Genomic DNA, 23,721 nt, shown 5'->3' on the forward strand with positions numbered 1-23,721 from the left:
GGGAGCTCACCCCGTCACGGGGATTCGAACCGCTGACCTTCTGATCGGCAAGCCCTAGGCACAGTGGTTTAGACCACAGCGCCACCCGCAGCCACTCTTACATTATACAATAGTTAACCAAAGTGAGTAAGAAAATGTCTGAAGGGGGACAGAGTGTCTTATGAAAAGCTGCTATGAATTCATGGCTTGGTAGAAATTTGAAGTTTTGCATGTCCAGATCATCCTGATTCATGGTTTGACTGCATATATGAAGAGAGCAAGGCATGCTGAATATAGGGAGCACAAGTTTATAATACTTTCTATATCGCATGCATTAGATATCTTAAATTAGGAAGCAGCAAATAGTTGTCAGTTGAATTTTAAGAACTCAGCCAGGATATTATTCCATTACATTTATTTGAGAACAAATAAGAAAATTCTAATCAAGTAGCTAAAGTTAAACATTACCAGGGCGCGCGTTCTCTCTCTCTCTCTCTCTCTCTCTCTCTCTCTCTCTCTCTCTCACACACACACACACACACACAGAGAGAGAGAGAGCGAGAGAGAGAGAGAAAGAGTCTGTAGCACTGTAGTTTCCTGGTTCTCAAATGAATGCAAGACAACAAACACGAGTAACAGCTCATTTAGTTGGAGATATAAATAGGGAGGCCTGCTTCCATACACACATTCACATTTAGCTGCTTGTTACGTTTGCTGCTCAAGTCCCATTTGAATAATTGTGTGCTGAAGTTAAGTCTTTCAACATTTTTGAAGTTAAGAAATAAGAGGATAATTGTTTGTAAGTACTTGCATTTTAGAATACACAAGAGATATTGTAAATATCCATATATTTTCAGACAAGCAAACCCAAATATAATACAAAAATGTATGGCTATATATTCAGTGGCACATTGAGATTAATTCCATGTTTTAGTCTGATTCCAGTCATTTAATGAGATACGTTTTTAAATCCTCCTCTCCCTTCCTTGTCTGACAATGTAGATGTTGAAATTAATAATAATAATAATAATAATAATAATAATAATAATAATAGTCTAGTAGCACCTCATAGACCAACTAAGTTTGTTCTGGTATAAGCTTTTGTGTGCATGCACACTTCTTTAGATACACAGATCTGTGTATCTGAAGAATTGTCCATGCACATGAAAGCTTATACCAGAAAAAAACTTAGTTGGTCTATGAGGTGCTATTAGACAAGTTTTTTTTATTTTTTTATTTTGACTGCATCAGACCAACACGGCTACCTACCTGAATGTATATGTTGTTACCCAGACCCCAATGGTTAAACTAGGAGGTAAACATGATTCTGGGATTCTGTTAAAGCAGCCAGGAAGTGCTTCAAGGGTGCAGGGGGAGAGCCGCACTCAAAATTGCTTTCACACAGCTAAGATATGGGAAAGTGGACCTATGGGCACTTGTAAGGATAACCACTACCCTGGTTACCCATTGATACTTGATCAATGTATTGTAATTTGCATAGCAGAGACACAAATCTGAGTGGTATAGTGTATGATTCGCAGGTGGTAAATTGGTCAGACTTGAGTGGCAAGGCTTGATGGAAGAACTTGCGGCTCAGCTGATGAATGAACCACTAGAGAATACACGTTCTCTGGGATGTGGTTATCAGCAACTACACTGTAACTCACAAGGGTTGTGGCCAATGCAATTTGACCTAATGTTATTGGAATGAGTCGCTGGAGCATCTGTGTCTTCCTTTAGTTTGGTGGAGCTAGGCAAACGTCTTTGCTACTCAGGTTCCAGGGGGCATTAGTATCAGGCAGGAATTTAAGGGTGGAAGGAGTAAGCAGTTTGAGGATACCACCAATCATCAGTATAGCTCATGATTTTTGAAGCTACAGCCAGTTTTGCTAGATGTGTGAGAGGCACATCACAAGGCTAGGTGCAGAAACCCCTCATCCTCTGTCTTGTCATTCACCTTCCTGTGTTTTTCTCTAGCAAGGCTTAATGGAAGTCTTTTCTTCAGAAGCACAAGTAACTGTGTTATCCATCATATAGGCTGGTCACTAGGACTACTGTGTCCAAGCCTTATGTTGCACTGTTGAAAGATGGTGATTCAATAAAGCTGTGATCTATTCTCACAACTAAGCATGTTGGCCTCTGTTATCCCTCCCCTACTCTTCACAGCTGTCAAATAAGAACCCTGCTGCATCAACCCAGTGGACAACCTAGTCCGGCATCCTATTCTTACAGTAGCCTACCAAGATGCTCCAGATCTGAGTGCAAGAGCATTATCACAAGCAGCTGATCAATGAAACTTCCATTTTAAAAGAAAAACTGGGACAAAAGAAGATGCTTTATATGAGGTCAGAATATTTATCTTCCGGAGTACTGTCAGAAAAGACACTGACTAGCAGTGGCTTTCCAGGTCTTACGCATGGATCCTTCACTTCACCTGTGACCTAATCCTTTTAACTAGAGATGCCAGGGACTGAACCTAGGACCTACTGTATGGAAAATATGTTCTGTGCCACAGAACTATGGCCCCTCCACTCTGTTTGGATCACAACCAAAGATTTTACTCAGGCATGAAACAAATAGGAATGCCGTGAATGAAAATGGCAGGCTCAGAAGGATTCTTATGAAAGGCTAGTTTTGTCGGAAATTGCCCAGATGAATACTAACAAAAGCATGGAAACGAACAGGCCTACTATCACTAATCATGATTTAGTCAATCAGACTTTTTCTTTTCGTTTTAAATAAAAAACACACACTAGTTTTCACAAGTCTTTGTACAAATAATATATTATTTTAAAAACTGTACTTCATAAACATAACAATAAATTAGCAAAACAATTATTTCATAAGTATAAAAAGGCAACAAAGTACACAATACTTTAGATTTCATTCAACGAAGTTCTTCCTGCGTTGCAGCTAACTAAATTATGCTTAAAGAAGATACACTGAAATAAATGGACTTGAGTTAATCATGTCCATTTTGTTCAGTGGATGGACTCTGTTTGACCGAGCTAGATCTAACCCCCTGACTCTTTCCATGCAATATTCTAAATATATAATAAGATGTTGTTTTTAATGAAATTAGGTTCTAAACAAAGGGGTAATAAAGAAAGTTTTTTGTTGTGTTGGCTTTTTTAAAAAAATCAGGCTAGGGAAGTTGCTGGCTTTCTCTTCTGGCTACAGCTATTTGCACTGGATTGAATGCTGCTTTAGAGGTCCCCAGATCTTGTTACTTTTGGGGAGTTTAATTACAGTATAGCCACTTGTTACTAGGCTGACTACTAAAGGTTTTTTTTCAAGTTTCACTACATTCCTCCAATTATGCTCTACTGCAATAGTTCACACATTCCATGACAGAATAATGTAGTAAAACCTGCAAAGCAATCTTCTGTTCGGTAGCCGAGGTGCAAAATCTTATTTATTGCCCATTTTAAACAAGAATACAGTCGTACCTTGGAAGTTGAACGGAATCCATTCTGGAAGTCCGTTTGAATTCCAAAACCTTCAAAAACCAAAGTGTGGCTTCTGATTGGCTGCATGAAGATCCTGCGGCCAATCAGAAGCTATGGAAGCCCTGTCGGATGTTCGGCTTCCAAAAATAGTTCGCAAACCGGAGCAGTCACTTCCAGGTTTGCGGCGTTCGGGAGCCAAAACATTCAAAAACTAAGCTGTTCGAAAACCAAGGTACAGCTGTATAGACTTACAGTGCAATCCTATGCAAGTTTACTCAGAAGTAAGTCCTATTGTGTCCAATGGGGCTTACATCCTATTGTGTTTTCAACTACTGTTGGTTATATGCACATTTTTTCTCGATGCATGTTATGGTTTTGAAAATAACCCCACCAACATTATTATAAAAATAACAGATATATTCTATTTTACAAATAAACAAATAAACTCCTGTATGAAGTCCAATAGAGAGCATATTTCATCCTGTACAACTCATATACATGCAAGGCATTTATTTACAGAAACAAAAAATGTGCTTAATGTAGCTAATTGCATAAGCATTCTCCATTTATTTCAGTTACTTCTTTCACTGGGAACCAGCTGGCTGCTTAATTTCATCAGCAATTTTACAACAAGTCCCGCCTGCAAACAGAAAAAACAAATCAGGGTTTCCCAAACAGCAGTCATATGACGTATTCTGTCCAGTACTTTGTGAGTGGAAGCCCACTTGTGCAAGTGGGCATCCCTGCCCCTCTTCCCCACTCCAGTTCTCTACATCCCAAAAAACCTCTGCTGGAGGATAGGAAACTTTCGTGAAATTCCTGGGATGTGGCATGGGAGCTGCAGTGAGAATAACTCAAAGGATTGTTTTTGGAATTGCAGCCTTAAATGCTCAGTGCAAAGTCAGAACTTCATGTTTTATGTTACTTTTTAGAGCTGGAAGTAATTATTTTTATTGGTCTGCAGCCAATGTTGTGAGCAGGTCTGTTTGTATGAGGAGGCTTATTTGTCAGCATCTCCACCCTCCACATACCCTCTTGAGAAACCTGGGGAGTGGCCGGGGGAAACCCAGCCAGATGGGCGGGGTATAAATAAGAAAATTATTATTACTATTATTATCTCTCATGAAGGTCAAGGAACCTAGGACATCATGGGAGTGGGGAATTGCCAAAAACTGGGCAGATGCAGCTTGTGCAACCTATGCACCTTCTAATTTGAGATACTTCCTTGTTCTATCTAGCGAATCGCATCTTAATTTAATGTAGTATAACCTTCATTTAAATATGATGAAAAACCTTAACCTTAGTCCACAGTGTGGGTGGAAAGAATAACTTTGGTTCAGAAATCTGCTTTTATAAAATATTAGTCAAATCAGCCTTCCCCAACCTGGTGCCCTCTCAATGTTTTGGACTACAAATGCCATCCTTCCCTGCTGGCCTGGGATGATGGAAGCTGTAGCCCATGGCATCTGAAGGGTACCAGGTTTGGGAAGATGGCCCAAGCTATATTGTGAGACAAGGATAAATAACATTTACAAATAGAGATAACTGCTTGTTAGTGTTGAAAATGTATGCTCCGTGGACTATAAAGAGTGTAAACTAGTTCTAAGCACAGATGGCAGACATTGAATATTTTTTAAACAGCTGAGTAGTGTTACTTGTTCATCTGCCTAAATCAAACTATAGTGCAGAACTACTGTGTTTCTTTAAACCAATGCTAGTCCAATCAACAGTATTGTTCTCCAATATTAGGTAAAGATAAAGGACCTCTGGACAGTTAAGTCCAGTCAAAGGTGACTATGGGGTGTGGCACTCGTCTTGCTTTTCAGGCTGAGGGAGCAAACGTTTGTCCACAGACAGATTTCTGGGTCTTGTGGCCAGCATGACTAAACTGCTACTTGCAAAGGAACGTGACAAGTGCCAGAGTGCATGGAAATGCTGTTTACCTTCCTGCCACAGCAGTACCTATTTATCTACTTGTGCTGGTATGCTTTCAAACTGCTAGGTTGGCAGAAGCTGAAACAGAGCAATGGGAGCTCACCCTGTTGCGGGGATTTGAACTGCCAACCTTCTGATCGGCAAGCCCAAGAGGCTCAAGTGGTGTAGACCACAGCGCCACCTGCGTCCCCTCTCCAAAACTAACAGCAATTGATATCTGTCCTAAAATGTAATTGTTAGGCATACACAGCACCAGGAAAAAAATGGGGGGGGGGGTGAGGAATGTGTGAAATCAGTAGTTTGCTTACCTGCTTGGTATGGACTATAAAGCTCATTTTGTTTTCCAGACTATGTATTTGAAAACAGCTGTCTCCATCTCCCAGCTGCCACATAAAGCAACCATATCTTAAAGATATGAGCAATGCCTGTCAATATAAAGGAAACAAGCTGAAAAGCCAACATTATCTATAAATTTGACACTAAATAAAAGTGCTTTCCTCAGTAAGCTACATATGTGCTCACTGTCTGACATATTCTGTTCTGAATTACAAAAAATGAAATACTACTAAGTTAAATAGAATAACATTATTGATATATGCTGTATAGAATATGCACACTTTATGCATTATGTTCACAGATAGCGTTAAGACTCAAAACTGACTGTACCTTTGTTTCCATATTGAGAAGGTGCAGTCCTTTGACATTTACACCTACATACACTCTGATGACTTTATGATTGCTTGAGCTTGCTTTTGTGAATACTTGTCCTGTGAAAAAAGCAGCCCCATAGGTAGGAATCTCCCAGCAGGTCTGCAAAAACATGCGCTGCAGGTGATGCATCTCTTTACTAACGCCTTCACTGGTACTGAGATTCTGCAAATACAAGTTGACATACCCACAAAAGTTGAGATTTTAACTTCTATAGTCATACCTCATGTTATGGACGCTTCAGGTTATGTGCTATTTGGTTGCAGACTGCGGGAAACCCGGAAGCACAGTACTGGAACGGGTTACTTCTGGGTTTCGCCGCTCACGCATGCGCAGAAATGCTAAATTGCCTGCGCAGGTGAGGCGCTTCAGGATGCGAACGCTGCGGGCTGCGGACGTGCCTCCGCCACGGATTATGTCCGTAACCCGAGGTTCCACTGTATTTGGATCCAGATTCTTTGCACAGGGTGAAATGACAGAAATACTTTGCTTAAGGATACTTTGATATGAATACATACAAGATGGAAAGAAATTCATAACCATGCTGTTGACTTCAATAAGAATTTTGGGCGGGGGAGATCAGGAAGTTAAATTTCATTTAGCATTTCTGCTAAACCTGGGTTCATGGTTTGATTCTCCAAAATAATCCAGTACCCCTTAGTTTGTTTGGACAGAAACAAACCCTTAGCCCAGGTTCAGACATAGCGCTATGCCAAACCATAGCTTAGTTCCCCAGCAGCATATTACCAGTGGAGAGGAAGCAATGGATTCATATTACACCAGAGCTTATTTTAACAATAGTTTAATGTGGCATGCAAAGCTGGTCACTGATAGCAATGACTCAAAAATTAGCCGTTAGATCTCTTGGTTGGCATTTTATTTTTGTTGCCTTAACATTTCCAGAAAATAAAGGACATTTTAAATTATGGTGAGAGTCAATTTTACTGTATATAGCCAAAGGCCTTTACAATGGATGACAGAGAATAGAAGGAAAACTTTCATCTAAAATCATACAACGTAACCTGTAGCAGTTTACAATATAAAAACAAATGTACAACATTAAAATTTATGATCGGCGTGCTTTCAGGTTTTTGTGACATGTTGCTCAATATTGTACCTTGTATTCATGAAGTATTCGATTTGTCCAGTGAGGTGCCTTGCTTTTTAATTTGGTGATTGGTACTATAGATTTTAAGTTTTCTTCACTGTAAATAAAAACCAAACACGTTTAACCACTTTTATAATATTGAACAGATAAAAAACAAAATCTGTTTGCCCTTTTATCAACAGTTCATGCATGCAAATAGGCTATAATGCACATTATAGCATTCTGATGATCCATCTTGCTGCTCAGGTGATTGGTTAAGTCACCTTTAACTGTATTGGTTATCTATGTAGAAGTGAGGGAACCCAGAATCAGCCAACACCTCCAATCATGAAGTAGTCTTTTAGACTCTCTTATCTGAATATCTTCATTTTAAAACAAAAAGCATATCAATATTTTAAAATCCACTCACTTTAGGAAGCCTTGCTTGTGCTTTTTACTTTCATAATTTCCATAGACTATTTGCAGCAGCAGACTTGCAAGTGTTATCAGCTTGGCATCAGGTGACGTATAGAAACCCTTTAATAAATTGTACCTGGCCTCATCAAATAGGATAAGAATAGCCAGTGGATCCTCAATCTATAGCATAGAAAATAAAATGTGTCTATATTAAAAATTAAAACATCATTAGTTCTTATTCGGTTTGCTCAGTAGCAAAGCAATTAATAGTTATTTAAATTTTAAGTTCAAGTTTCTTATTTAAAACAAAATAAATTTAAAATAATGTTTAAAAGCTTGAACATTAAAAACACTACATCACAGCTTAGATCTAGCTGCCCACTTAACAACAACAACAATTATACCCCGCCCATCTGGCTGGGTTTCCCCAGTCACTCTATTTATCATAAATGGCCTTCAGATGCTGTTGAGACTACAGCTCCCATCACTCCCAGCCAGCATGGTCAGCAGTTGGGGATGATGGGAGTTGTAGTCCAGCAAAATATGAAGAGCATCACGTTGGCTTCCCTTGGCCAAGCTGCATTATCTGAAGAATTCAGAAGAACAAACTAAGTGAAATCATTATACTGGACTCTGTCTAGAGATTCAGGCGTTGAACCTGAATTTGATATAGCAGAACATAAAATGCCAACCTTTTTTTCAAGCTCTAAAGGAAGTCTTACATCCCTCCTCAGGAAAAGCTGTGGGGTTTCCCTTTGAGGATCCAGGTTTGTCAGTTCAGTGAGTATTTCCGTCCAGTCGCGAACATGCTGCAGAGGCTTGTGATACGGCTTCAGCTGGAGATCTGTACAACAAAAGCTCTTTAATTTAAATAAATCAAACAATACAATGTCTCAGTGTGCGTATCAAGTATGTGTGAATGCTGTACAGTACCGAGTATGTTTGAAAGAAGGAAGGATTATAAAAGCAAAATGTCATAAATAGCAATGTTACATATTTCCTATTGTCCTTTGGCAACTGTTGAAGTTCTTTCAACAATCTTACATGGATTCCCCCCTGCAGTTGATATCTGTATTGAACTTGAATGGCACGCACACACGTTTTTATACATGTGATTGCTCCACATGTGTCTTTATTTTATTGTATTGCTTTGGGATGTCTCTTGTTACAGTGGTACCTCGGGTTACAGATGCTTCAGGTTACGCAGTTTCGGGTTGCACACTGCGCCGAATCGGGAAGTACCGCAACGGGTTACTTCCGGGTTTTGGTGCTTTGCACATGCGCAGAAGCACCAAATCACGACCCGCGCGTGCGCAGACACAGCGCTGCAGGTTGCGAACGTGCCTCCCGCACAGATCACGTTCACAACCCGAGTTTCCATTGTATTTATGAAGCACATGAAACAAGAAGTCAACTGAATATGCATGGTACTGTCACCACCTCTCCCAACCATGCAAATGCAATGTGGTCTTCACCAGTTACCAGTGTCCTAGAAAAATGGATGCACTTAACAAAAGTGCAAAAGTCAGCTTTTTGTCAGAAAAGGCAGAAACACTAAGAGCTCAGGCCTTTTGTTAGCTTCAGCTAATATACCAGCTACAATCGTAGCTAGAGGCATAGTTTGCTACTGGTGTTCAAGTGAACTATTTAAACTATTATAATGCATTACACTTGGATCTGTCTTTTAAAGTAGTTTTGAAACTACAGCTGGTCCAAAAGTTGGGCTGCAAGATTATTAACTATGACTGGAAGTTTTGATCATATTATGCCACTGCTTTGTCAGCTGCACAGGCTCCCACTTGAGTTTCTGGATCCAATTTAAAGTTCTGTTCGTAAACTTTGACGCTCTTAAAGGCTTGGGAGCAGGTCACGTGAAAGACTGTTTTCTTCAGAACCTCTCAGAGATCCTGCTCCAAAGGAGGAGGGTGGGAGAGAGGATGGACAACCTCCGGCGCATGGGCCAAATTAGGCCTGGAAGGACGCCTGTTTTTTTGCCTGAAAGACTGTTCTTCCCCATCCACCCCACCACCAGATGTCATCAAGATACCAATTACTTACTAAGATTTTCAGAACAGATCCAAATAGTGAAATACTGTTGTGTCTCTTGAGAAAGACGCATTCCTTCCATTATCTGTTGCACAGTGGTGTTGTTTCCATGTTTCAACTCCACAGAGCGGTATGACCCATCCATTCGATAAATTCGTACCTTCTCATACTAGAGGAAATAAATGAAAACAGGAAATACTGAAACCTTGCCTGGTCCTGGTAGCAAGCCAAAATTTGTGGGTGGCAGTACCTCCCCGCCCCCCCCCCCGGTGGAAAAAGGGGCAATATTAGTATCTAAGCATCCCTGAAACGAGACACATGGTCAAGAGACACACTTCTCCAGGTACAAGCTCAGGAGAAGGGTCAGAGGTCCCTTGTGTCAAGCTCTGCTTCCGAGGCCCATTGCAGCACAGATGACATAGGGAAGCTTATTCAAATGGCATGCTGAACTGGAATTTCGAGACTTGCACTATTGCAAGTTGTTCTGCTGCACAAGAATTTATTCATTATAGAAAGTCCATTAAAATAAATCTGGGAAGAAAATATTTGAGAAGGTCTGTGGTGTTAACAAATTAGATTAAAATGGAAATGATAAATTCTACTCAGCTGCAACTTATGTTTATGGGCTTGCCATAACACCAACACATGAAATAAATGTAAGATGCAGAGGGATTATGCTGTGCAGGTTGGCGATGAGGTCAAAGCAAAGCTAGCAAAGCTTGCCCCTGCCACTATACCCATACAGCCTCAACCTCACCACTGTCCTGCCCCATCATGGTAAAGGATGCATCTATCAGGAATGCGTCTATCTATGGCACTTCCCCACCACACCGACTGCTCCTGGATTAATGCTTCCATTTGCTTTTTATTAATATATATATATTGGTTTTTAACAAATACAATAACCAGTAAACACTTCCTTTTGCTTTTAAGGACCTTTACTAAAATCTGAAAGGTCATTGCATACTTGTTTGTTTGCGGCCTCTTTCAGCAAGTTAGCGGTTTTTGCCCACTCATTTTGTTTGTTCTCTTCACAGACGTTCAGTGGGGTTCTTCCTTGTTGATCAGTGATGTGCTACAAACAGAAACAATACGATTTAAAACACAGCTTTCTAAATGCAACATAGCAACCTGTGTTATGCTGTGTTAGGCCACTGGTTCACCTGGCTCAGCACTGCTTACACAATGACTGGCAGGGGCCATCCAGTGTTTCAGACACAAGCCTTTCTTTCAAAGGCTTTCAAAAACCCTGGGACCTTTTGCATGCAAATCGTGTGCTCCACTATTAAGCTACAGCCCCTCAAGTAAAGGCTGCAACATCCACCGTCCACTTCTTGGAAAGTACCCTTCACTTATCAGCTGGCATGACTCCACTTCTGAAGTGTGTTTTCCAGTCCTACCACCAAAGAACAGAATCATGCTCATGATTAGGAAATTAAGGTTTAAAAGCACTTCCAGATGCAGTGTTCTGTGGGTGTTCAATGCTCTGAATTAGAGAGCACCACTTGTCTTAAACATTTTCAGGGTACTGTTCAAAGTGCTGACCATGGTGCCAATTCTTCCTAGTGCAAACTGCAATGATAGGAATTACTTCTTTGCAATAGGAATTACTTCTCTGAAGTATTTACTGTTGTGTTTCCTGCTCCACAATACTGTCTTTCCTTGTACTGACTTCAAGAAACATCTTAATTGTTTTTATTCTTTTGCAAATGGAAGTATGAGCCACTGTTCAAAAGCAGAATTTAATTGTATAAGAAACCATGATTGAAATTACAAATACATCTTACTCTATCAATTTCTGGATGGTTTAGGAGAATCTGTACAATTTCGGCATGCCCACCCCCAGCAGCAAAGTGAAGAGGCGAGCTGAGCTGTCCGTTGAGCAAGTTTGGATTGCATTTTCCTTTCTCTAACAACATTCGAGTAGCTTCAACTTTACCATACCTACAGAGAGAACAAATACAAATAAAGGTAAGCTTGCATATGGTCTATGAAATGGTACCAAAGACACATGTAAGAAACTGCACTTACTTGTTAATTATTTTAGTTCAGTCTAAGTGTCTGAAACACTACTAGCATTCTGGAATGAATTCATGCCCCACAAAAATAATTAGTATTTGCAATTTAATGAAATTCACTTAGTTGTGGGAGAAGTTACTATTCTAAAATAAATAAATAATTCAATTCATTTTTTTCAAATAATCTAAGAATATATGAGGGTTTCCCCCAAAAATCTTTACATACATTTTTAAATTAGCAACTGCTAAGTACATTTTTTGCAGAAAGCCTCTCTTACAGCAGTGGTGCTTTTCATTAAAGCTGGCCCTAGCCACTTAACTGGATTGCCAGTTTCTACAGCATTTGCAAAGTTACTACAAAGTCTGGGTTACCTTTGAGCTGCCAGAACCCACTTTCACACTGACCCAATTTGCCCTAATACTAAGCCAAAAGCCATAGTTCAGCACAAATGAACAAACATGGCTGCTCAGAAGAAGAAACGGAGCCACTTTGCTCCTTCCCTGGTCTTGCTGCTGTAGCACTACTTGCAACTAAGTTATGGTTTGGCATATATCTGAATCTGCAGATAAAGTATGGTTTAGCTTATGTCTGAATCTGGACTTGTGGTTTCTCCTGCTCCTAATAAACCACAAGTTATAATCAAGGTGTGTTCTGCCTGTAGTTCATCTAGGAGAGACAAACCACAACCCTGGGTTAGGACATAATACTAAGCCAAACAATAGCTTAGCCGTGGGTAGTGCAACAGTGGCAGGCCTTGGGGAAGAATGTGACAGTCTCAGCCTTCACTCGTTCATGCTAAAGCATGGTTTGGTTTAACATTACATGCAAGCTGGGCAACTAATGTGCAATAATTATTAGAAATTAGCAAAATGCCCGTCTTTTTGATGGGGGCAGTCTATGTGCATGCAGGGAAGACTTCTGAGGGACAGTGATACATCAAACTACGCTTTTCCATGAGTTTCAGTGGAATCTAGGCCTTCCACTATAGGAAATGGAGAGTGGCTTTGTTCCCACCATAAAGTTTCCTCAAGTTCAGCCTGATTAATCTATATGGGGTAAATGGAAAAAAATAACTGCAATTCATTTCAATGGGGTCCTACGATCCTAGCATCTGCAGTGAGCTTCGCATTTTGCCCTTTCCCAAGTCTGTGCTACACTACAGATGGTTTACTTTGCCCTCCAAAGCTCAGAGACACCGAGAAGTGAGCAAATCCTCAGCTGCGGAGCCACACCCTTCACCCACATAGCTGCATTCTATTTCTCAGCTACGTTTGAGCATGACGAAAGCTTGAACACACAGACACACACATAAGCATGAAGACACAAACAGATGGTTTTAATTATGAACAATTCCCTGTTTTGGAGTTCAATGCAAGAATACTCTGCTCACCAGCATGCGTAATGGATGGGTGCCCAATGATCACTGTCAAGCTGGTTGACTGAAAAGTTTTCATTGAGAAGTTGACTCAATAACTCAGAATCTCCTTCACAAGCACTGCGATGAAGAGGGAAATCATCAACCCACTGACGTTCCCTGTGGGGTGGGGAGGGAATTAAGATATGATATTTCAGTAATGTTATACAACTGCTTCATCAAAAGCATCCTGTTGCTTTGATCTAAAGAGAAAAGGCACGAGACAGTAAAGGAGTTGGTTTTCCTCCCACTAATGCAATGCAATGCAATGCAATGCAATGCAATGCAATGCAATGCAATGCAATGCAATGCAATGCAATGCAGGGTGGGGCTGCATTTAAAACCTATTTCTACTTTACAGTCTTAGTACACTGATGGGATATTTCACTTTTAAGAGCCAACACACTTTGAGGGGAAGTTAAAAGGCTGCTCATAGCTTTGACTGTGGTCGTTGCCACTGCCCTCTCCAGCAAGGGACCTGAGATCATTACAGAACTTATGCAAACTTACTTTAAGTGACTGTTACATACCCCGAGTATCTAAGAAAAATTGGCAAATTCTGAATGCGCCCACCTCAATATCGGAACTGCAAATGGCAATAAACCAAATGAAAATGGGGAAAGCACCAGGGCCAGATGGACTCACTGCAGTTTATTATAAAAAGTCACTGGATATTTTAAAGTTCGTAAAATGTTTTATTTTGAAATGTAAAATTGAAAGCTTAATAAAAATTATTACTAAAAAAAAAGAACTGATGCAAACTTACAAAGGAGTATACTCTACTGAACATAATGGGATTTACTTATGAGTAAACATATTTAGGATTGCCCTGATCCACTCTGGAAGCAATAATGCCTATACAGTTTTTAAATAAATAAAAAAGGGTTTGGACTTCAGGGGACAATTCTTTTATAAAGAAATGAATAAAAATAACACAGTACTTGTCTTCCATGACACTGCTCATGCTGCGTTGCCACTTTTCACGTTTTGGAATCTGTATTTTTGAATAGTCTGGGGCTCCAAGTCCAAAGTATGGATTTATAACCACTTTGTCGACCTGGAAATACCATATAATGAAGAAGAAAAAGGCTCAAAGTACACCCTAACGAACATTAAAAATCTAACACTCTTACCATATATACTTGAGTATAAGCCGACTTTTTCACCACATTTTTTATACTCGAGTGAGGTGGGCAGCGGCAGAGGGACGAGCAGCCCAAAAGGAGCCCTTTCTCGCCCCTGGTCCAGCCGCTGCCGCCTGCCTCTCGCAAGGGCAGGCGCAGAGGTGGCGATGGAGGGACAAGCGGCCTGAAAGGAGCCCTTTCGGGCTGCTTGTTCTTCCTCCTCCGCTGCTGCCACCACCAGGTTTGTGGTGCGGCTTATACACGAGTCAATAAGTTTTCCCAGTTTTCTGTGCTAAAATAGGTGCCTCGGCTTATATTCGGGACGGCTTATACTGGAGTATATATGGTAAATTAATAATGATCTCCTCTTACCCTATTGGTATACTGAAGATCTGAGCCAAATAAAGGGTTGTAGATGCACATGTCTGCCTTCTCAAGTGCCAGCATTTTACTCTTGATTTCCAATGCTGTGTATCCCATATGAAGTGAGCTCTCTGTCTGCCCAGGTTCAACAGCGTATGCAGGGTTTGTGACATTTGTTTTAATCCGCTCCAAGGGAGATGGTCTGAATAAAGCGGGGATTGAATGGGATTGTGAATGCCGTTCTTCTAACCACCTGCAGAACACAACGGGCAAAAATGTTTTAGCATTGTTGCTTTTATTGAAGATTAGCAGATAATTAGCACAGCATAACGTAAACACATACCCATAGTAAGTAAGCCCTTAGAGAGATACACTGATACAAACACTTAAGAACAAGTGCTTAGGACCTGCAACTTTTTTTTTTAAAGTAAAACATGATCTGTCTTGAAATATTATGGTATGTAAAATGTTAAGAATACTTTAAAATATTTAATTATTTAGTGTCATTTTCTTTTTATAGATTCAAGGAGTTCTATTAAAAATGTCTTACTTATCCAAGTAAATTAACATTCTAGCTGTTACTGTAGCAAAGTGAGTACTGGATTCACTGCAGACCCTCATGATGTCTTGTAAGCAGTAGAAAACTGGACATCCAGGACTGTAGGCATATTTTGTATTATCTACAAAGGAGAAGATACTTTTTAAAACAAAAACGCTGAACAAATCTAGTTTATTCTATTACGCAATTCTGGCCTGATAACATTACATTTTGTTCTTATATTCCTATGCCCCACAAATTAAATTCCCAAGGCTGCATGGACATCTCATTATTATATTCATCAAAGTACATTATTTTGTTTCTGGAAAAATGCAATTTTCTCCCAATATAAGTTGCAGTGTAACCTTGTTGAATGATGTTCCATTAGCATTACGGCCTCAATTCTATTCCCACTTACCTGAGAGTAATCCCCACTGAATTCAATGAGGCTTGCATCTGTGAATACATGCATAGGATTGCACTGATGAGCACAGACTGAATATAATTTGTGATTTAATCAGCAGTAAGCAACCCTGACAAACACCAGTGCCTGATGCAGCTTGCCACAATCCTTTCTCTCCCTTTCCCGCTCCTCAACTGATTATCCTCTCTCATCCTCATAAATAAAATGTTTTCCCCCTTTCATTTTGAAAAAGAAGTTCCATTTCTTAAAAGCATTCAAGTGTACCCCTGAGTGGAACTGGTTGGTGTAAAATCGTAGGATTGTGCGATTCATGTACATTTTAAAGAAAATGATATTAACATTTGCTAATTATGTGCAGCTTTAATGTTAACATTTTAATTTTTACCTTTGACTACTGTTGGTACAACAAAAAGGGATGCATCCTTGCCTGCCTTCTCGCCATCAAGAGGGAAAGTCTTCATTAACAGAACTCGTTTTCCTGTATACAATAATAATCCTTTAATAATTAAATGGCTGAAATTATCCTCCTGTTTCTCATCTGTCTTTCTTGATAACACACACTGGTCCCACTCTTCTGGATTGGAGATTCTGGGGTACTATCAGCCCTGGCAATTCTCCTGAATTCTCAAGCTGTTGATGTAACCAAGATTAACGTTCACTAGTCTGGGCTGTTATCAAGACCTGTCACTGCTGGCATAATAGCCAGGTGACTGTGATCCATGCAGTAGGCTGTAGCCAACTAAATTATACTCAGTGTAAGACTCATTGACATTAAATGGACCTAAGTTAGCCATGCTCACTCATTTTAATGGGCAGGATTCAACTAAAATGTTGCATGCATGGGACTTACACCCCCCATGGCTCTAAAATCTGCTCTGGAGGGTTGGAGAAAACCCCAGAACAGGTTTAGAAGGGGGGGGGAGAGGGAGGGAGGGAAAGTCCCACTGCTTGAGATGACTTAGTTTCCTGCACACATACTGCACTGAGTGATACATTGAATTCTATCCCCATAGGTGCACTATGAGTACAACTAACATTGGATTTAACCCTTCATTAATTGTTAGGCTACAAGAGCATACTCTATATGGGGCTGCCTTTGAAGATGGCTTGGAAGCTTCAATTAGTGCAGCCACCCATTTGATTAAGTTTTCTTCTGCTCTTTCCAGGTGTGATTTAAAGCTCCATGTTTGAGCACCCCTGGTTTTCTTTTGCTTCAGAATTTGCCCTGCAAAAACCCATTCTTTAAAGCTGAATTGCAGCAAGCATCAATCTCTGGAAAACCCGAAATGACATTTGCTCCAATTCAGCTTTAAAACAGTGGGTTTTGAGGCAAGGGGAACCACACTCGGTCATGGAGCAAGCATTAAAGTGTGGATCTCTGCCTGGAAAGAGTTGGTCAAAAGGTAAGTGTGGTTAAGCCCTAATAGGAGGGAACTGGAGGAAGCGGATTACACCTGGAATATAACAACTGCAGTGACACCCAGTTAGTTTTAAGGCACAGTACAAAGTACTGATTCTAACTTTTAAGTGACCTAGGCACCAGTTGACTGAGTAAGCACCCTTTTCTGTACCTGTCTCCCCTTACTGGGGAGACTTCAAATGAGTGCTTCCTCCAACTTTCTAAGAATAGATTGGCATAGACAAGGAGCAGGCTTTTCCAATACCAGAGCTCTTCTTTCAGAACCTCTCCTTTAGCCAGATAAGAACTTTCTTAACTTCGAAAAATAAGTAAAAATCTTCATATTATGACAAGCATTATGGAGAATAATGAAGATTGTTGTTTTAGCTGTACTGACTGTCATTGGTTATCAAGCAGAAAATAAATGGGGTTAGGGAGACTGACCTGGTTATTTATTTTAGAAAGCAGAAACAGCCATCCTTACCTTTAATACCTTGATTTCCTGGTGAAATTGGTTTGGTGGTTTCTAGTATATAATCCAAGATCTTTTGGGATATATCGCCGCCTCCTTGAATTTTAGTTTCCAACAACATTTTTCTTCTTTTTTTCTTGTGTCCTTCGATGGGAACTTCAAGCAACAAAATCTGATGAAAATCAAGGTAAACATTAGTTAATACAAAGATCTGTATTTTGAAAGAATAATAGCACTGTCTAAACAAAGGCTGCCCTTGCATTCTTATACCGTATTTTTCGCCCTATAGGACGCACTTTTTCCCCTCCAAAAATGAAGGGGAAATGTGTGTGCGTCCTATGGGGCGAATGCAGGCTTTCGCTGAAGCCTGGAGAGCGAGAGGCGTCGGTGCGCACCGACGTCTCTCGCTCTCCAGGCTCCAGGAAGCTATCCACAAGCCTTACACGCCCGGGGGGAGTTCCCCCAGGCGCGCAAGGCTTGCGGGCGGCAGCCTGCAGCGCGGAGCACGGGGCGCCCTCCGGAGGACGCTCTGTGCTCCGCGCAGGTGTCCGCAAGCCTTGCGCACCTGGGGGATCTCCCCCCGGGAGCGCAAGGCATGCGGGCGGCAGCTGGCAGCGCGGAGCACGGGGCGCCCTCCGGAGGACGCCCCGTGCTCCACGCTGGTGTTGGCAAGCCTTGCGCACCCAGGGGATCTCCCCCCCGGGAGCGCAAGGCTTGCGGGCGGCAGCCGGCAGCGCAGAACACGGGGCACCCTCCGGAGGACGCCCCGTGCTCCGCGCTGGTGTTGGCAAGCCTTGCGCACCCAGGGGAACTCCCCCCGGGAGCGCAAGGCTTGCGGGCGGGAGCCGGCAGCGCGGAGCACGGGGCGCCCTCCGGAGGACGCCCCGTGCTCCGCGCTGGTGTCGGCAGTAGCTTGCCGCCAGACGCGCGGGGCGCCCTGAAGCAGAGCGCCCCTCGCGCCAGGCAGACATCGGCCAGCCCCACAAGCTCGGGGGACAGCGGGGAGGCGCAGCACCGCCATCCCACTGTTCCCCGACCTGGTTTTGGGGGGGAAATAAAGGAAAAAAAATTTCCTTTATTTCCCCCCCAAAAAAGTAGGTGCGTCCTATGGGACGGAGCGTCCTATGGGACGAAAAATACGGTACTTAGAATGAGATATACCAATGTGCAAGCTTTACTTTTTAGGCAATGCCATGTTGGTATGAGATGTAGATAATGGTAAAAAAAAATGTTTAGGCTCATAATGCAAGTTTTTTTTTATTCAAAATACTGTACTGTATGGTCCATTTCTGCACTGAATTCCCTGAATAAAAAGAAATATATGGAAGCTTAAAATAAATCTGTACAGTATTTAAATTGTGTCTGCAAATAAGATCCTTTATGGATGTACCACAGAATTACCTGCTGCTATTTTGGAAATACAGTATTATTTCATTATTCTTTGACCACATGCATTTCAATAACAGAATTTTTTTTTTTTGTATTATTGAGTCAATGCAAATTCATGCATTTGCTTAAGCTTTTGAATTTCAAAAGCCCTCTGTACAAAATGAAAATGTTCACAATCACAATTAACATGCTATTGCATTCATTGAATGGCTATTTAATAAATAAAGCATTAAGAGAGACTGGTGAAAATTCAAAATATGAGGAACTGAATGAAATTATTCTGTAAAATAAGTCCATACCTTCTTAATGTTGAAAGAGAACTGGGAGAAAGGAAATTTGCTCTGCATATTTCAAGACATTTACTCTAGACTAGTTGATTATCTTAAATGTGCTTGTGCTGCGGCAAGCTTTCACCTTGTGTGCTTCCCCTTCTCCTATGCAGCTGGGGCAGAGAAGTTTGCAAGCTTTTGCTTTTGTGGTTGATTAACTGTGGTTTGTTATGTTGCCTGGATCAACAAACTCCAGTTAACTATAACTTTGTTGAGCATAACATGAATGTTGACTGTGTGAATGCCACATAATTTGCTCTGTGATAATCTTTTATCGGTAACAATTTTGCTAGCTTAGCTAAACACATAGCAACAAAATAGAATTTTAGCAATATTACTACACCCCATACATCCTTCTGTTAGGGTGTTTTGTAACTGCATCACTTCCCCACAATATTCTGAGCAGTATCTCTGAGATATTAAGCAGCAGTATGATGTACTAGCTGTACATTGTGGTTATTGTCACAATTGAGAAATATTTAATAGCAACTTACATGGTGACAGAATCACCCTGCACCTATCATATGATGGCATTAAAAGGCAAAAGTGAAATGATGAAATGGGGCAATGATGAACTACTTTCTTACGCAGAAGATACGTTGCTATAGGAAATTCAATCACTAACGTCAGATGACTTCCTAACTTTCTGTCTGTACCTAGGACTAGGATTATGATGCTACACCATAATTTATACGTTCTTTTAAATGTATTCATGGGAGAAGGGTTAGTGTTTTGTTTCAATTATGTATTTTGTGTTTTTATTTTTATGTTGTGAGCCACCCTGTGTTCCTTGGATGAAGAGCAGTATACAAATTTTAACAACAACAACAATTTCCTACAATAAAAAACCCTCCCATTTAATGCATTTTCAACACCTCCTAACAAATAAGAATGATTTTACCTCATATGATTTAGCACGATATTCACGAGAATTCAGGCTTGCAGCGTTCTTTGGACGGATTACAGCTACATATGCTTCAGTTATTACCTCTGGGTTGCCCATGGTTTGTTAATATATCTATTTTAGTGAAAAAATAATCAGAAACCAAAGATTATATCTGAGAAAACAAGTTGTTTTTTTTTAAAGGAAACAACTGCCACAGATATTTTCCCCCATTTAAAGTATGCTAGTAATTTTCTTTCTCTCCCTCTCTATCCTCGCTGAACAAAGAAAGGAAATCTTGATTTTGCTTTGAGAATTTTGAGGACTGTCCTGAAAATTCAAAATAATTTATAATGAATCCATTGCTTAAATATCTTTGTAGAAATAGAAACAATAAGCATAATTTTAAGTAGCTTACAAAGAAATGGCAAACAGTGTGACACTAAAAACATATTCACTAATACAGCAAAGACAATACAAGCACAGGCCTGCTGATCAGGAACCACACATGCAACAACAACCTCTGTGTGTGGATTCTGAGGCCAGATCTGTACTCAGCTTTGAAGGTTTGTAGTTTGCAATGACTGATTGGGATCTGGGTGCACATAGCTTGAGAGATTACATAGCTCTCAGTTTTGACAGTGTCAGTCAGCTGGGATGCCGGGAGAAGGGACTGAACCCAGACCTCTTTCTCTGTCAGCATATGGGGGGCAGGAAGAGCTTGGATTCAAACATCCCACAACTTCAAATAAGTAGTATGCTTTCAAGGCTCATAACACTGGCTGTCTGCTAGAAGGCCAGGGGCACAAAACACTGTGCTGCACTGTGTGAATCTATTGTTTTTGTTTGCAGATTTTAAATTGGGATCATGCCAATTTAAAATTTCATTGAAATCCAAACAAATGACTTTCATGTAATGTGTGTTTGGTAACAGGATCTAAGTTGAGACTGTTGACATCTTGAGACTAACTAAAGTAGTAAATGTAAACATTTTTATACAGGATGTAGCATTTCTCGTATCAACAAAAAACACTTGTCAGTCCAAGTGCAAAACTGTATCTACACCTTAATTTCTAAATCTGCCGTCACCTTTCACTTTAAGATGAGAAACTTCCTTAAATATCATGTGGACTTCATGTGAAAACGTATAATCAAAAATTGCAGGTCAAACAGCATCAGGTATTTTTTCATCAACATTAGACGTGTGAAATTTGTAAAGATTGTATGGTGGCAAACAGTTCAATTCACAGCCCATTTAAACTGAGCATAAATCCTAAACAGAGAAATTAAGCACAGTCACTACTAGCCACTTGGCAAAACCAAGCAGCTGCCCAGAGCCCATAGATAATCCAAACATATCCCTAATTCACCTTCTGGGTCTTTATGAGATTAGCAATAAAGGAGGATTAAGGACTGGGAAAGTCAGCAAAATGAAACCAATTGCAGGAATGGGAGAGGCAGCATTGAAAATGTATTGCTTGGGGTTGGGCTATGACATTCTGCCATCATGGGCAAAGGACAAGATGCTGCCTCCTTCCTGTTCCATATACAGGAACTGCCAGTTGATTGTTGCTTCAATATTGGATAGCATCTTCTACAACACTTAGTAGCAGGCTAGTTTGGGGAGGCTAGGATAGCTGGTACAACATGCACAGCTCTGTCCTCCAGCAGAAGGGAATGTGGAATGACTAAGGGAAAACAACTAAAGGAGTGCCCACCCACTTATGTCCCAGCACGTGCCACCTAAGGCAGCCACCTCGTTCTGCCTAATGGTAGGACCGGCCCTGAGAAAAACAAATGCATAGGTCCAACCCAGATTCCCACATACATACACATCTGGCCATACCCTATATGTTAATTATTCTGGGATAATTGCCATTCCATGATTTCATGTCACTCCACTGGTACGAATGCGCTGAAAATATAATCAAATCTCATCCTTTTATCACCTTAATAGTGAATACAACATATGTCTGATACTCAGAATTGCTCTGTGAAATAATGCCAGTCCTGGTCCCATGTTCAGAATCATTAAAGGTAAAGGTAAAGGTACCCCTGCCCGTACGGGCCAGTCTTGACAGACTCTGGGGTTGTGCGCCCATCTCACTTAAGAGGCCAGGGGCCAGCGCTGTTCGAAGACACTTCCGGGTCACATGGCCAGCGTGACATCGCTGCTCTGGCGAGCCAGAGCCGCACACGGAAACGCCGTTTACCTTCCCGCTGGTAAGCGGTCCCTATTTATCTACTTGCACCCGGAGGTGCTTTCGAACTGCTAGGTTGGCAGGCGCTGGGACCGAGCAGCGGGAGCGCACCCCGCCGCAGGGATTCGAACCGCCGACCTTTCGATCGGCAAGTCCTAGGCGCTGAGGCTTTAACCCACAGCGCCACCTGCATCCCTCAGAATCATTACGTTGGAATAATAATTATAGATAATAATTTTATTATTTATACTGCACCCCATCTGGCTGGGTTTCCCCAGCTACTCTGGGCAGCTTACAGCACATATAAAAACACAGTAAAACATCAAACATTAAAAAGTTCCCAAAATAATAATTCTGATGCCAATGGAATGCCATGCATTATCAAGAAGAACCATTTAACTTCCTCAATTATGAGTTGGACAGACTGGAAACGGCTGAGTAAGTGCCACCAACCTGTGCATGTTTGTTTTTAAGTGAATGACATTATTGCATTCATCAAACTCCAATGGTAAAAGATTTGCAGACTGACACCCCTGTTAAACTGCTGCAGCAAAATAAATAAATGGGTATTGTGGTACATTAAAAGATTTGTTGTGCCATAAGCTTCCACAGACTATAGCTCTAACCCCCCCAAAAGCTTATAGTGCAATAAATCTCCCAATCTGTTAAACTGCCCAATAAACCCTAATTTCCCTGTCCTTTAGACTCCCAAGTAGATCAGCTTTGCTTCGACGGTACCACTTTAAGGCTGCTGCGGGTGTGGGTTCCCATATTTGAATAAATAGCTCAACCTAAGAAAACAACAACAAAAATAAAGACTGCCTGACTATAAGGAAGAAGGGTCCAGTCCAGCTTTTTCATTTCCTATGTGCAAGACGCATTTTGTTTCCTCCCGCAGGACAGCATTCCCACAGGCAGTCCCTCACCTGCAACCTGGCCCCGGTGCAGCAGGGGTCCTTTACCACGGAACGCAGGCGGTGGCTCTCAAGATTCCCCGGAGGCGAGGGGACTTGATTCCGAAGCAGATGCGCGCAGCAGGGCTGCCGTTTTCTGAGAGCGGTCGAATCTGAGGCAGAGAGAATTATTTAGGCGCGGGGGAGGCGGCGCCGACTCCGAATTGTGGAGCGTCGACGACTTTTTTGTGTGTGGGGGGGGGGGGAGCCTCGCTTTCCCTTACCGCCGCGCAGCCTTGAAAGGGGTCTTTTCCTCCGGAGAGTAAGATGCGCATCGCCCTCCCCCCTGCCCCACCCCGGGGTTTCTCTCTCGCTCTCCTCCGGGGCTCCGCCCAGCTTCCCTCCCCCGTGAGCCGGCAGCAGATCCGCTTCCCGTGCGGCTCCGAGCGCCGATGAGGTTCCGGGTCGGAGGCCCGACCGCTTGTTGCCGCCGCTGTGTTGTTGGCCGCCGGAGGAGGAGCAGCAGCAGCAGCAGCACCACCACCACCACCAGCAGCAGCAGCCTCGGTTTTCTCCCTTCTCCTCCTCCTCCTCCTCCTCCTTCTTCGTGTGGAGATGCCGCAGCTGCCACGAGATGCCGGGGCTTGAGACG

At 41.7% G+C, this 23,721-nt stretch overlaps 1 protein-coding gene across 1 annotated transcript; it reads right to left on the reverse strand.

The window, feature by feature from the left end:
• Window positions 1–3,116: 3,116 nt before the first annotated feature.
• On the reverse strand, window positions 3,117–23,242 carry KRIT1 (KRIT1 ankyrin repeat containing). Its single transcript, XM_079948439.1, has 17 exons — window positions 23,103–23,242; window positions 19,994–20,110; window positions 17,387–17,546; window positions 15,889–15,981; window positions 15,092–15,221; window positions 14,551–14,794; window positions 13,996–14,111; window positions 13,031–13,174; window positions 11,409–11,565; window positions 10,589–10,696; window positions 9,634–9,790; window positions 8,268–8,419; window positions 7,589–7,755; window positions 7,189–7,276; window positions 6,030–6,236; window positions 5,672–5,788; window positions 3,117–4,068 (listed from the first exon to the last, which is right to left on the reverse strand). The coding sequence occupies exons 2-17, from the start codon at window positions 20,093–20,095 to the stop codon at window positions 4,000–4,002; spliced, it is 2,211 nt and encodes a 736-aa protein (XP_079804565.1). The 5' UTR covers window positions 20,096–20,110; window positions 23,103–23,242; the 3' UTR covers window positions 3,117–3,999.
• Between the last annotated feature and the right edge of the window lie 479 nt (window positions 23,243–23,721).

The sequence above is a fragment of the Podarcis cretensis genome (assembly GCF_951804945.1).
Source record: "Podarcis cretensis genome assembly, chromosome: 12".
NCBI lineage: Eukaryota > Metazoa > Chordata > Lepidosauria > Squamata > Lacertidae > Podarcis > Podarcis cretensis.